The 15082-nt window shown below is 33.1% G+C and overlaps 1 protein-coding gene across 3 annotated transcripts; it reads left to right on the plus strand.

Moving 5' to 3' along the window:
- The first annotated feature begins 528 nt into the window (after window positions 1-528).
- Window positions 529-14037, plus strand: LOC133818946 (histone-lysine N-methyltransferase ATX2-like). 3 transcript variants are annotated; one of them, XR_009886168.1, is made up of 26 exons: window positions 529-1367; window positions 1509-1560; window positions 1658-1732; window positions 1845-2064; window positions 2441-2564; window positions 2686-2790; window positions 4110-4312; window positions 4649-4741; window positions 4866-4963; window positions 6209-6376; window positions 7167-7310; window positions 7485-7532; window positions 7749-7866; window positions 7947-8012; window positions 8205-8266; window positions 9163-9219; window positions 9362-9430; window positions 9596-9794; window positions 10200-10481; window positions 11065-11126; window positions 11210-11287; window positions 11464-11559; window positions 12146-12249; window positions 12325-12469; window positions 12572-12728; window positions 13683-14037. XR_009886168.1 is itself a non-coding variant. In XM_062252071.1 (25 exons), exons 1-24 carry the CDS (start codon window positions 724-726, stop codon window positions 12464-12466), a joined length of 3309 nt encoding a protein of 1102 aa, XP_062108055.1. In that variant the 5' UTR covers window positions 529-723; the 3' UTR covers window positions 12467-12469; window positions 13683-14037. The 3 variants fall into 3 exon arrangements, 1 of the variants encoding a protein (XP_062108055.1); XR_009886169.1 differs by lacking the exon at window positions 13683-14037 and adding an exon at window positions 13213-13673; XM_062252071.1 differs by lacking the exon at window positions 12572-12728.
- Window positions 14038-15082: the final 1045 nt, after the last annotated feature.

The raw sequence follows: 15082 nt of genomic DNA on the forward strand, positions 1-15082 counted from the left end.
ATAATTTTATTACTTTATTTTATTTTTTAAATTTATTTACTTTATTTAAATGATTTTAAAATTAATAGAGTTAGAAAATAATAAAAAAAAATGTTAAATCTAATAGTGGAGAATGATAATTTCGGTTAAACTTATATTTATAATATATAAACATATTTATTCCATAAATAGAATTTAGATGGATAAATAATTTTATTTATACATGAAAAAAAAAGTAGTCGTTAGAAATAATATAATTAGTTTATTAAAGTAATAAATGTAAGTTAAAGTAGGGTGTATAATTGGTTGGAGTGAGGTTAGTAAAAGCAGCTATCTAAAATTTAGCTAAAAAAAACATGTTAAAATTGGAGACTATTTAAATTCTACAAAAATAATTACTTAAAAAGTTTGACAGCAAACTAACTTTTACTTTACATAACTCCAATCACATTTTCTTTTTTACCTTTCTTTGTTTATTTATTTTATTCTTTTTGATTCTCCATAATATATATATATATATAAATATTATATCCTTTGCTTCCCCAATATACACTCTCTTCCTTCTCTTTAGTTTGCCAGCATCAGGCGGGAAACCGACTATTTGGGGGGTAAAGCCCTCCCTCCAAAACCAATTCCCAATTCCACATACACAGACAGATCCATTTCTCTCTCTGTAAAACCCTAATCCTCTCTTCTCAATTCTAGAGAGAGAAAGAGCAGAGCAGAGCTAGGGATAAAATTTCCATGGCATTTCCCCGGAACGACCAAGACGACGACACCAACAACATCGACGTCTACACCTCCGCCGGCGCTCCCCTTAGGTACCTTCCTCTCGACCATCTTTACTCCCACACTTCTCCTTGCCTTAGCGCTACTACCACTGCATCATCTAACGTCATGTCCAAGAAGGTTAAGGCTCGCAAGCTTACCGTTGCTAACGATGACCATCGTATCGTCGATGATGGCTCTGACGGAAAGCCGCCATTGATCAAGACTGCGTCTTTATCTTCTTCTAAGCCTCCAATTGTGCGTGTCTATACTCGCCGCTCTAAGAGGCCTCACCCTTCATCCTCATTTTACGATTCGTTAGTAGCTCGGGTGGACCCGACGACGACGATATCGGGCGATGCTGTGGACGAGGGGGGAGGTTCTGAGGCTGGGAGGTTGTTGAAGAAGAAGAGGAGGAATTTAGGGGTTGGTGAATTGGTGAAATTGGGTGTGGACTCGAATGTTTTGTCCAGTTTGGATAGGCCACGGTTGAGGGATTGCCGGAACTATAATTTTGTTAGACAGAGTAATTGCAAGGGTTTGAAGATGAAGAAGCGGATCTCTACTGAGAATGGCGTGAAAATTTTGTCCGATTCGGCTTCTACGAAGAGATGGGTCAGGTAAGTCTTCTTCCTTAGGGTTCCAATTGTGTAATTGAATTGCTGTTTGGATACAAAAATGGGAAAATGTTTGACATTATGCGATGAACTTTTTTGGGCATTTGGCTGATCGAGTAAAGTAACGAATTTTGACATTAATAGGTTGAGTATTGATGGTGCTGATCCAAAATCATTTATTGGGTTAAAATGCAAGGTAATGACCAATTTTGTTTTGGGCATAGGCTTCGGTCTATTTGAAGCTTACTGTTGCAGTTCTATCTGTAAATGCATGAACTTTTTGTTGAGTGCAGGTTTATTGGCCATTGGACGCTGACTGGTATTCAGGTCGCATTGTGGGATATCATCCTGACACTAATCATCATCATGTATGACTATGTTTTTGTTATGCTGTTTTCTTTAACACTACTTTCTTATTTTTGTAGCTTTCAATGATGTAAAATGGTGTTTGAGAATTCAACTTGGTAAAACATAATGCAGGTTAAATACGAAGATGGTGATGAGGAAAAATTGGTTCTATCAAATGAGAGAACGAAGTTTTACATTTCTCGTGAAGAAATGGAAAGTTTGAATTTGAGTTGCAGTCTTAACAATGTGGATAGTGATTTATATGATTACAATGAGATGGTTGTCTTGGCTGCAAGTTTGGATGACTGCCAAGAAGTTGAGCCTGGGGATATTATATGGGCCAAGCTTACTGGTATGTGCTTCTTTTAACGTTTTTAACATATATAAATAGGTCTTTATGGTGCTTGGTACTGCATATGCTCATAGGTGTACCGTGCTGTTTTTGTTGTTTACTGGTACTGAGGTGTCTGCCTTGGGGAGCTGATAGAAAAAAGTTTGTAGTATTACAAGCTGGTTTTCTAAAAGCTCAAAGTATGGATAGCTGTGCAATGCTTTAATGGTTTTTAGTTCCTAAATAGTTAGGATTTGTAATTTCTAACACATCAAACTGTGCAGGAGCGTTCCAATTTTTTATTTTATTTTATAATTACAATAGTTTTTGATTGGTTGCTTTACTGTAGGTATTAGTTTCATTTGATTCTATGTTGACTAACTTTGGTTTAGTACAGGTCATGCTATGTGGCCAGCCATTGTTGTTGATGAATCTCTCATTGTAGATCGTAAAGGCTTAAGCAGAACTGCAGGTGGAAGATCAGTTCCAGTCCAATTTTTTGGCACCCATGATTTTGCAAGGTTTATATATTCTTTGAGATTTAAAGAATATCATTTGTTTTTTGATGTTGCAGTTTAATTCTCTGTTACCTATAATTTCGTCCCCTTAAGCTAATATCATTATTTTATTTTGGTTATTCAGGATTAGAGTGAAGCAGGTTATCTCATTTCTCAGGGGACTTCTTTCTTCCTTTCACCTTAAGTGCAAGAAGCAACGTTTTATTAGAGGCTTGGAAGAAGCGAAAATGTAATTTATATCAGAGTTATTATTCAGTTTATGTTTCATAAATTTAAGATGGAAGTATGGTCTTTTGTAGTTATTAGACTTGTCAGTTTATAAGCATAGCTGTTCTGACTATAATTCTATGCTTTTCACTGCAACCGTTGAATTATCATAAACTATGTTCCTTGTAGTTATTTGATGTGAGGAACTTTGAAATTTGCAAGACTAGGCCCGTTGAATTATCATAAACTATGTTCCTTGTGGTTATTTGATGTGAGGAACTTTGAAATTTGCAATACTAGGCCTGTTGAATTATCATAAGCTGTGTTCCTTGTGGTGATTTGATGTGAGGAACTTTAAAATTTGCAAGACTAGGCCACAGAGGATTGTTTGTAATTAATTTGGAACTTTGGAAATGCAAGGGGTGAATTTCAAGGCTTACTTTTTAGCAATGTAGTGTATTATACTATGAGGAAAAAATGATCCTTAGATTTTTTAAGCATCTAACTTGGGCACATCTATAATTGATATTTTGTACTGGGGGTAAATTAGGACATATGGGGACTCATATTTTGATTTAAATGCGGGCAAGAGTATGGGACATATGTAAAAGTAGTTGGCTTATTGTATCAGAGGATCCATAAGTTAGATATTGTTAAAAAAAATAGTTTTAGCTGCAGCTGTCATTATAATTACAAAATATCAATTTGAGAAGCATCTAAGAGTAGTTTTTCTATATTTATTTGTGATTTAGGTCTGAATTGGTGATCAATAGTGTTGAGTGTATGGGACTCCATAAGCAAGAACTTGGCCAAACTTATATAGTGCTACAATTACTATAGCACTAATAAGATGAAAAGTATTATTTGGTTGTAATACTGTATTTGCTGCTGCAATTTCACTTTCTATTATTTTTATTTGGCTGATTCTTAGCCTGCTTAAAAGTTACAGAAAATTATTCAGTTAGGGAAAAGTTAATCGGTTATTTACTTCTTCATGTTCACCTTTTTAATTTTATTTATACACCGACTTCTATTATGTGTTTGCAGTTTATTGGGGCTTTGTTTACATAAATAAGGACCTTTTAGGCTTTGAGTTTGTAACAATTTGGTACTATTGGATGCAACCACTTGTAAATTACTTGAAACCTTTTTTGGCATTTTGGGGACATTGATGTGTATGCAAATGCTTTTTGATCATTCTAGGCACTTTTTAAAATTATTTGAGCTGAAAATTTTGGAAGATAACGATCCTACTTTGTTAAGCAGTATATTAATTTTGTTATGGATTCTATTTCTTGTGTAATGGAACTTGTCATTGATTTAATCGTCTGATTTAATTAGGTATCTGAGTGAACAGAAGCTTCCAAACAGAATGCTACGCCTGCAAAATGGAATTAATGTAGATGAATCTGATCCAAGTGGAGAGGATGACGGGGATACAGATTTAGATGAAGATTGTGTGAAGGATCTGGGCGTCCAGAGAACGTTGGAGAGCCTTCGAACTTCACCTTATGTCATAGGGGATCTGCAAGTGATAAGTGTTGGTAATTGTTATTTTAAGCTCTCCCATATTTGATGTGGCTTGGATAGTCTTTCTATATGTTGAATATCTTCTGCTGCTGCACACTGTGATGTTCTTTTTGAGAAGTCATTTTGAGTTTTATTTGTGTTAGGAAATTATACCTGCATTGAGGTTTTTCTACATATTTGATGTCTTTAGCCAAGAAAAAAATATTGTATCATTTGTTTTTGTAGAGTTCTTTGAATGTCAAATAAGTTTAGTACTATTTATCTCTTATAAGGAAGGAAACATTACTAATGTTCAAGTAATAGGCTATGACATCTGCTTTCAACTTATAGTGCACTAAATTTGATTGCAGGGAAGATTGTTGAAGATTCAGAATATTTTCAAGATGATAGATCCATTTGGCCTGAAGGATATACTGCTCTGAGGAAGTTTACTTCTATAACAGGTGAAGCATCAACAATTATTTGTTTATGCTTATCACTATAAGTTTTCCTTATGATGTGCAGTTATGATATGATATCTTGTGCCATAAAGTTACATTGTTTTCTCCACATAATTTTGGGTTTCAGATCCAAGTGCGTGTACTGTGTATAAGATGGAAGTATTGAGAGATGCTGAGTTACAAATTCGACCTATGTTTAGAGTGACTTTAGAAAGTGGAGAGCAGGTTTGTGCAATAATAATGTAGCTCTACATTCCTTCACACATTTAAGAAGTATATGTTTCTTGTAAAATATGTTTGCTTATATATTACCTTTACTGAAGACTGTAGTAATTTGAAATGTTGGTTATCACTGTGTTGATTTTCTTTTTATCAAGGTACATTCAAATGAATATTAATTGATATATTTTTAGGTGCGTATTGGTTCACCACATATTAATGGCTCACAAACACTTGTGATGACATGAGAAGAGATAAGATAGACAAGAGCATACAGAAATTTAGAGAGAATTTAGAAATTTAGGAGAGAATAGAATCAAGAGAGAGAACGAGAGCAATGCTGCTTATGATGTCTCCAGTCTGAAAAAGTATCAACACATCATTGCCTATATGTAGACATGGGCAAGAGCAAGTCGTAATCCAACTAAGAAGCTGATAAACAACAACTCTTAAATTCCCTAGGAAGCTAATTAAATGAATAAAAAATAAATACAACTCTATTTAAGTTTAACCTTGTGGAAAGAAACAATTGAATTTTTGAAATGCAGACAGTAACGTTGAATGCTTCTGAGATAGATTAGAAATTGGGTAGCCATGTGGTTTATATATTGTTAAACAGATGAAATGAGTCTCTTTCTCTGATGTTATCAGATTGGCATACTTTTTTTTTTTGTAATTTTAAGTAATAATCTTTGGTTTATGTTGTTAATGTTAGTTTTTATTTAGTGGGTGTCTTCCACTTACATTTTCTGTTTACCGTTTGCTTCTTGATTCAACTTTGTAACTTATCTTAAAACTTGTGTTATATCTTCTTTTGATTACATACCCAAGAGGGGTAGCTTAAATGGTCAGGCATGTGGTTTACTTCCTCAAAGTTAGGGGTTCGAGTTGTTCCTGGCACCACTATTGCAATTGCTATAGTTTCCTGGTCCCCAAATATTGTAGGGTTAGGCAGGGAATCTATTTTTTATTTTTAAAAAAGATTCTCCTGATTATTTGTCTCTTGTTTCACTGTTTTTTCTGTCCTTGGGTGTATGGTTGTCTGTAAGGCAGTATGTCTTACTTGGATAGTTATCCATGAGAAGAGGGTAGTCATTATCATTTCAAATTGATGATTTTTTTTTTTCATTACTTTTTTCTGGTTTTTCATTGCAAAAGTTTTACAGGTTTTCTACTATATTACTGTCATGCAAAGTATAGAAATTAGAAAGCAAGGTCACTAATGTTCAGTTCTTTTTTCATCATTTTCAGTTCAAGGGATCCACTCCATCTTCTTGCTGGAGTAAAATATATAAAAGGATACGGAAACTTCAAAACCCTTCTGATGGTTCTTTTAATGAAGAAAGATTAGAAAGTACTTACAGATCTGGCTCTTACATGTTTGGTTTCTCCATTCCTGAAGTTGCAAAACTTATAAAGGTAAATTGAGTATGAACTAAAGTTGGCTAGTTTTGGATCTGGTGTTATAGACACAACATTGAATCGATCTTCATATTGTCTTATCATATAGTTAAGTCTATTGTATTAATTCGTTTGTTGACTTTTGAATGAATTTATGGATTGCTAGGACAAATATCGTTGAAAGGGTCACTGATTGAAATTCATTGCTCATCCATATTGTTTATAAATTACTTTTAGATTTCGGTTACTCTGCGTGTTATTTGATTATGTTGTGCAATACTGGTTACTTGAGGCAAAAGCTAAAGTATCCATATATATTATTATGCATTATGCACATACATAATTTATATAAATTTTAGTTAATTGTGGCAGAATATTTATTAATTAATATAATTTCTCTATAGTATCTTGTTGGAATTATAATTTTTTGATTCTTTGATGTTGATGTATGCATTAATAGTTTCTATACTTCTCTATCTATAGATCGGAATCTAGAGTAGATAAGGGACTAGAATTGGATATTAGGTTTCTCTTCTAGAAATCTTGATTGTAAAATTAATATTGGATGGTGACCTGTGGTACATTTTAGCAACAATCGCTGCTCTTCATTAGTAGGAATCGATAGTCATGCACAGTTTATGTTCATTATTTGTTTGTCTAAATGTGGTTTTATTTTGTTAATGTGTTTGGTGTTTTTGTTTATTGTTTCTGTGGTTTTGTTAGCAATCAACAATATAATGCTTGATTAGATTTCTGCTCTTATTATGCTCTCATTTCTAGCATAGTGTTATTTTAATGGCTTTGGCAGGGTTTATCAAAGTCCACACTTTCTTCAAAACTTTCCATGTGCAAATTAGCCTCTAGAAGATATCGAGACCTGCCAGTTGGCTATAGGCCTGTTCGTGTAGACTGGAAAGACCTTGATAAATGCAGTGTTTGCCATATGGATGAGGTGCACATTTTTCTCTATCTTGTTTTTGACCCTCTTAGGAGCTACTTGGTGGGGTTTTATTTAGTTTTTGGTTGCTCCTCATCGCTTTGTTTTTAATGTTGCTATCATGGATTATGCTCTCTACATGCTTAGTTGCTTTTGTTTGGCTGATTGAGATTCTTTTTTTGCTTATAGGAGTATGAAAACAACCTTTTTCTGCAGTGTGACAAATGCAGAATGATGGTAAGTCCTTTCTGAATTAAGTAAATTTATTGTCAAAATCATGTAATTTCATCAAATTTTTTGAATGTTAGATATTTGTTGTCATATACATGGTCAATTAAACAGAATTTGCTGTTTTTCTATTGAATACTGAATTCTCTCTGTTTGGTGGATTATTCATTTCAGTAGTGTATAGGTATTTTGGGGTTTTTGCTAAAAGCACTTTACATTTTACAGGTGCATGCAAGATGTTATGGAGAAGTAGAACCATTTGATGGAGTTCTATGGCTGTGCAACTTATGTCGCCCAGGGGCTCCTGAGTTTCCCCCTCCTTGCTGCCTCTGCCCTGTTATAGGTTCTTAGAAATTATTAAGGGTTTCTATTTGAGTTGAGGCTTAGGTCATAATTAAAATACTTTATTTAATTTTTCTCTAGGGGGTGCAATGAAGCCTACCACTGATGGGCGCTGGGCTCATCTGGCTTGTGCCATATGGATTCCAGGTTTGTAACTTCATCATATTACATTTTTGACTGTGTTTATAGGTCTAGCCTAGTGGTATCGCACTTCTCCTCATGAAGAGGAGGTCCCAAGTTCGAATCTCTCCTCCCCCAATATTAAAAAAAAATATTACATTTTTGACAGATTTAAGAACAAATATTTCTTTTCTTCTTAATACTCTTAACTTCCTTCAGAAACTTGTTTATCGGATGTCAAGCGGATGCAACCAATTGATGGACTAAGTAGGATCAGCAAGGTATTTACAGTTACTTTGCGTTTATAGTCTATTGCCGCGTTGTGTGTTTATATATACGTAAATATAGGAAAATTAGTTTAATCACTACTATTATGAATTTTTTATTTTAAAAATATTTTATGAAAAGAAGATATCCTAATATTTTTATTTGTCAAAAAAATTAAAGGTGATTATTCATATATTTACATGGTAAATGAATTGTGAGAAAATCAATTTCAGATTCAACTATTATATCAGTAATCAAGATTTGGTGAGAACTTACTTTAATAAAATAAAAATGAATATTGTATAATTTGCAATGATTTAGAAGATGTGGAAGTTATCTGGAATAAGGTTAAACATTGGGTGGCTTTTTTTATTTTCAAGAGCAAGGAAAGGATTTTTTTTTTCTATGCTACTGTGTCATTAGCAGTTTTGGCTTTAGGTTGTAATTAAGATGGTTTTTATCATCTTTTATCAATACATTTTTGTTTCTTACATATTAAAAAAAAATTATAATTATCATAGAGGATCACTCAAATTCAAACTATGAATTTGACGTCTTAACCTATATAAAATAGATTCAACTCAGCGACAATAACTACTCAAACACACTCACAAAGAATGGAGACTTGTTTAAATATAATTACTAAATAAAAAACAAAAGGTGAAGATAATTCTTCCCCTTTTAGAACTATGGACAGGAGAGCAACAAGCCAAACCTTTTTGTTCTTTTTTCTCCATGTTTCTTTCAGTCTGAATGTCTAGCACATATCACATTATTATATATATTCTCTTTATAAATTACTCTAACCTCTTGTCTTGAGGTGGTTCTAGTTTATAGCTACTACAGTTTGGTTTTTCATTTGTCTGCCTTAAAATGTTTAATAAATTTATCTACTGTGTTATTTAAATAGGATCGTTGGAAGCTGTTATGCAGCATTTGCGGTGTTTCTTATGGGGCCTGTATTCAAGTAAGCTCATTCATAATTTAAATACATTTTTTTAATTTAATTATTATTGCCTATTCCAATATGAATTTTCCTTGAATTACTTTGATCATACGCTGAAGAAACTCTTTTAAATTTATGATTTTCTATTTCATGCCCTTTTCAGTGTTCAAACAATAGTTGTCGTGTGGCATATCACCCTCTTTGTGCACGAGCTGCTGGGCTTTGTGTTGAGGTATCTTTCCACTTAATTTTTGGGCCTATAAAGTTGATATGTCTGCAGTTCTGTTATTTCAGTGTTTTGCTGGATTTGCTATTTGATTCGTTTGGTAGATTATATGGCTTTCGTGGTTCTTCACATATTAAGCATGCCTTTAATTTTAAATTTATCTTTGCATAGCTCGAGGATGAAGACAGACTTCATCTCCTCTCTTTTGAGGATGATGAAGAAGATCAATGCATTCGTCTTCTTTCCTTTTGTAAGAGGCATAAGCAGCCATCTAATGATCGTTCAGCTGTGGATGAACGCATTGCACGGACTGCTTGCCAATGTTCAGACTTCACCCCACCATCTAATCCATCTGGCTGTGCTCGAAGTGGTAAGTGTAATTAAATAGCAACTTCTTGTGTATTGGAATTTGAAGTAATCTTTTCCCTTAAGTACTTTAGTTTGCTTCTTTGTTTTTTTTTGCTCTTGAAAAGTCTAGTATGCCTTCCCTTCTGTTCTCTTATTTTGCTTTCATTCACGCCTAGTCAGCCTCCAAATCCAATATAACCCACCTGCCTATACCCCACCATTTTTTTTGTATACCCTGAGGCTGGGCCCATCCTTTCTTGTCATGAATTCACAATTAAATAGGTCATTGTTAAGTATTTTCTAAAAGGTAAATGCTATATTTCGTATAGTTTAGTTTTAGTTTTTCCTTTGTGATGTTCATTTTGTACCTGCTGCTCTCTTAGATCCAGGTTTCTTATAAGTTGCAATTTTTTTATTCTTTGTGCAGAACCTTACAATTACTTCGGTAGGAGGGGACGAAAAGAACCTGAAGCTCTAGCTGCTGCATCCTCAAAGCGCTTGTTTGTAGATAACCAGCCTTATTTAGTAAGTGGTCACACTCAACATGGATTGGGTACAAACTCACTGCCTTCCAACGGGGTTGTAGGCTCTAAGTTCTCTAGCCTTTTAAGGTTGAAAATCAGTCAGCTTGAGACTCCCAACAACATACTTTCCATGGCTGAGAAATACAAGTACATGCGGGAGACCTTCCGGAAGAGATTAGCTTTTGGTAAAGATAATGATTGGACTTATTTAAAGCTTGATTTACATGTGTACTTTGGATTAGTATTCCAATGTTTATTGATAAATACATAAATGAGATAATTGTACATTTACATCATCAAATATGATAAGTTCTTTCCACAGAATATTATGTGAAAGTTTGGACCTTATTTCATTAATAACTATCATTCATAGATCCGACCCTCATAACATTGTAAACTAATTAATTTTTGTGCTTCATGTGTGATTCTTTCTTAATCTCTTTTCAGGCTGACATTTTTATTAATCAAATGAACATTCTGGTAAATTTACATATTATATTGAACATATACTTTAAATGGAACATGAATTATATAAGAAATCTATTACATATACATCTAATGCAACATAGATTCTTTTCTACTTGAGTGGTTTGTCCTGGAACTATTTATTCCATTAGTTGTGCTTGTCAAATAGTTTTAACCATTTGTATTGCTCAAGTATTTTGCGTAATTTTATATCATTCTTACTGTAATTGGTACTTATTTATTAGCCTTACGATGTCTTAGGACTATTTGTATGAATCCTGTATTTGACTTATCTTTCTCCAGGGAAATCAGGAATTCATGGATTTGGCATCTTTGCAAAGCTTCCTCATAGAGCAGGAGACATGGTATCTGTACATGCAAATTATATTTTATAGTTTTATTGCAAGGCATAATACCCAACAAAAATTATAAGTTTCTTCGTTTACAGGTGATTGAATACACGGGAGAACTTGTTAGACCTCCTATTGCTGACAGAAGGGAAAAGTTTATATACAACTCATTGGTGGTAAGTTATCAGATTTTACTTGATATGCTCGTTCAGATGCATGCATTATTGGTGATGCATTTTTTTTTTAAATTTAATTTTTCTGATATTATTTGAATTATGAATACTGTAAAAAGGTATGTTTCTGCAACCCTAGGAAAATTTGTACTCTTGTTGATTGCTTTTTAAATACACAGGGGGCTGGGACTTATATGTTTCGGATTGATGATGAAAGAGTCATTGATGCTACTAGGGCTGGAAGCATTGCTCATCTGATTAACCATTCTTGTGAGGTGCGTACTATTTTATTTGGCATGCTTAATGTTTTTTGGTTTGTTTATTTTCTTGAGATGCCTTGTACTATTCCCATAATTTTAATAATGCTATATTAATGGTAAGTTTTTATTTCTTCATATTATTTTTTTAAATGAAGCTTAGTTAAATCATATGCTACTTTAATTATCAAGGGAGGCTACTCCAAATTTTAGTCTTTTTTTACCCACAAATTATCGTGGATAATTATGCCTGCCATTTTACTAATTGTTTCCTGAAATGACTCAAGATTTGACACGGCTATAAAATTGATCATCGAATCGCTGAAAACTATGGGGCCCATAAAGAAAAGCAAATAACATTCAGAGTCAATGGGATTCATACACAAGTACATGGAAATTACGACACTGTTTCAAGTAACCTTGAAATTTAAATTTTAATGTGATGAAACAAGCTTAACTATATTTGTGTGTGCCGATAAAATAAGTTAACACGACTTTAGAAAAATGACTATTTTGCCTAACACATATTTTAAATAGAAGGGATGATACAGGCCATTATTACCTTTTTTTTTTGGATGTGTTATTTATCTTTTCTTGTATGCAGCCCAATTGCTACTCAAGAGTTATTAGTGTAAATGGTGATGAGCACATAATCATTTTTGCAAAGCGAGACATCAAAAGATGGGAAGAGCTCACATACGATTATAGGTTCTTCTTAAATCTAAGTGGTAGCAATTTTTTGACCATTTCACAGGGTGCTTAGTTTCTTCTCTTGTGTTACAGGTTTTTCTCAATTGATGAACAACTGGCCTGTTATTGTGGTTTCCCAAGATGTCGTGGTGTAGTTAATGACATTGATGCAGAAGAGCGAGCGGCAAAATTATATGCACCTCGCAGTGAATTAATAGATTGGAGAGGAGAATGAGAGGTAGTTTCTGTTTACGATCTTTCATGTTTTTAGATGTCATTATTGTCCATAGTTGGCTTTTTCGATTTGACTGAGTAAAAAACTTTTCATTTATCCTGGCAGTACTTATAACTGATTGGATGCATTGTTAGAGAATATACGCTATAACAAGGAATACAAATCTAAGGATTTATTGGTAGATTGTGTCATTGCATTGTTCAGCTGGCTCAAGATTAAGAATTGGATTTCATCTTGGTGCTTCTTTCATATACATTATGAGGTATTGTGGTTGTGGGGTTTCATATTGCTGCTTTAGGTTAATAAAAGGATGATTTTGATATTTTTGTATAGATATCTCAAAAAAAGCATCTTAATCTTACTTGAGTTTTGAAGACAAATGTTTTATCTTTAAACATCTATATGTGGAAATCTAAGGTTGCTATTTGCAGCCATGTGTAGACATAACTGAGTGATCAAATTCTTGACCGAATATCCAGATTGCTTAACGAGTTTGATGATTTTGTTGAGTGTGTTTATAATCACCTGTATTCATGAAAAGATTGCTTATTCAGCTAAGCAGTCTACATATGGGAACTTATATTGGAGATTAAAATTAAGGAGTGAAATTTGCTTATCCATAGGTTCCATCCAATGAGAGATCTTTTGCATTCATCTCTTTAGAAAGCAAAATATGGTTTGGTTGCAGAATACCCTTTTTGATGTGCAAATTGCAAAAAATAACAGTTGTTTCTTTGGATGGGCAGTGGGCTGGAAATTGTCCTAGTTTTCTTCAGTTACAACCATGGTAGGAATGTGTCTTGCACTTGCATATCTCTGAAGTCAAAAGGATTTCTGTTACCTAGATGTTGTAAGGTTTCCCTTGATTCATCATGTAGCTGCAATTTCTGAGAGAAATTTGGTATTGCTGTTGCTTTCTAATCTTTGATTTCTGTTGACATTGGGGACTTTTTTTCTTCACGAAATTGTTGTCTAAATGTGTGATGAATATACATCGATGCATGTAACTACTTGAATGCTGTCTAGCTAAGCTATGTTCATATTCATTTAATGTTTTGGTGAAGGCCATTTTATCTTTAATCTTAATGAATACGTTATTTATATTCTTCTTTCTTGTAATATCTCTGATGTATCGGTTTATTGTCTGTCATTTGTGTCAAGAAATGTAAATATTGCTCTACTGACTGTTTCTTTCCATTTCTTTCCCTAAATGCAGAATTTTCATGTAAAAATATTCTACTGTGAAAGCTTTTCAAAGGATTCTTTTCTGCCAAATCATTTGACCCTAACATACCCCATTTTAGCAAACGAGAGGTTGTAAAGTTTTTTTTTTAAACTATGTAACAAGCGTGTTCGGCCTTTCTGGTTCATACTCGTTCCTCTCAGATTGAGCGTATAGATTGAGGATGTTATCAGGAACCTTAGGAAAATTTAAATTTCACGTGTTGGAGTAGTATTGTTGAAATCTCAACCCCTTCTTGATTTTGTAAGTTGGAGCACAATTGTTTATATGAGTTACATTTGCCCTTTGTATAAAAATATTGTTATGAATAAAAATACATATTGATGCATCTCATGTTTCAATTTGGAATCATGCTGTATATCTTCGATAGCCATTTTTTACGTTTCACGTGTTATTTATTGGGTTTAGAAGTACAAATAAAGTATTAAAAAAGTTGCATATTTTTCTATTTTATTTCAGTTGTATGGTATTTTTTTTTCCGAAATACACAACTGGTTGATTATGACCTCAAATTTTATTGAATTATTTTTTCTTCCAAAATACGATTTAGTTGATTTGCTTGATGAAGAAGAATCATGTTCTCTGGGACGACAAAGATCTCAAGCAGCTATTGTCAAGTTTGTGTGGTGCCGTTTTAGACTTTTGGGTCCTCTCATATGGCTTCTTTAAAGTACTCTTAAGTAAAGTTTTTAAAAATTTATATGTATCTTGCATTTATGTATAAATGGATTCAATGGTATTGCAATTGTTTTTAATCACGCATACTAGTTGTTTGATGAGTTGCCTTAACTTGGTATTAAAACCTTTATTTTCATAAAAAAAAAAACCTTTATTTTCTCTGGTTTTCTCAAATATAAAACCGCAAATATGTATATCATTTACTTGGAGTTGGAGTTTAGCTAGCCATAGACACTTCGTTGATGGAGGTTGTTTCAAATTATGTATATGATTTACTTGATGAATTATTTTTCTTGTTGAGTTGAAAATGCTTAATAAAATTCATTGTATGATTCTGGTTGTTAAAATAAATAAAATTTATATTTTGAACAAATTTAATAAAACTAGCGTTTTGAATCCATTCTCTATTGTGATAATTCATGTTTCAATTTCTCTCTTTAAAAGTTATTTTAATTTAAATCTTTAGTGAATAATGTACACCAAACAAAAATATATATAGGGAAATTCTTAGGTGAGGGCATCATTTTCACCTTTATTGGCAGGATCATTTTTATGTTTGGCACGTAAAGAAATTATAACCTATTTTTTTTATATGAAGGTGTGCATAATAATTATAGCAAACATCCACAATTTTTCGGTAAATTCTGAATAATTTATGGTGTTGAAATCATGGTTCAATAAGTCAGTTGTACGCG

Source organism: Humulus lupulus, chromosome 2 (assembly GCF_963169125.1).
Source record: "Humulus lupulus chromosome 2, drHumLupu1.1, whole genome shotgun sequence".
Lineage (NCBI taxonomy): Eukaryota > Viridiplantae > Streptophyta > Magnoliopsida > Rosales > Cannabaceae > Humulus > Humulus lupulus.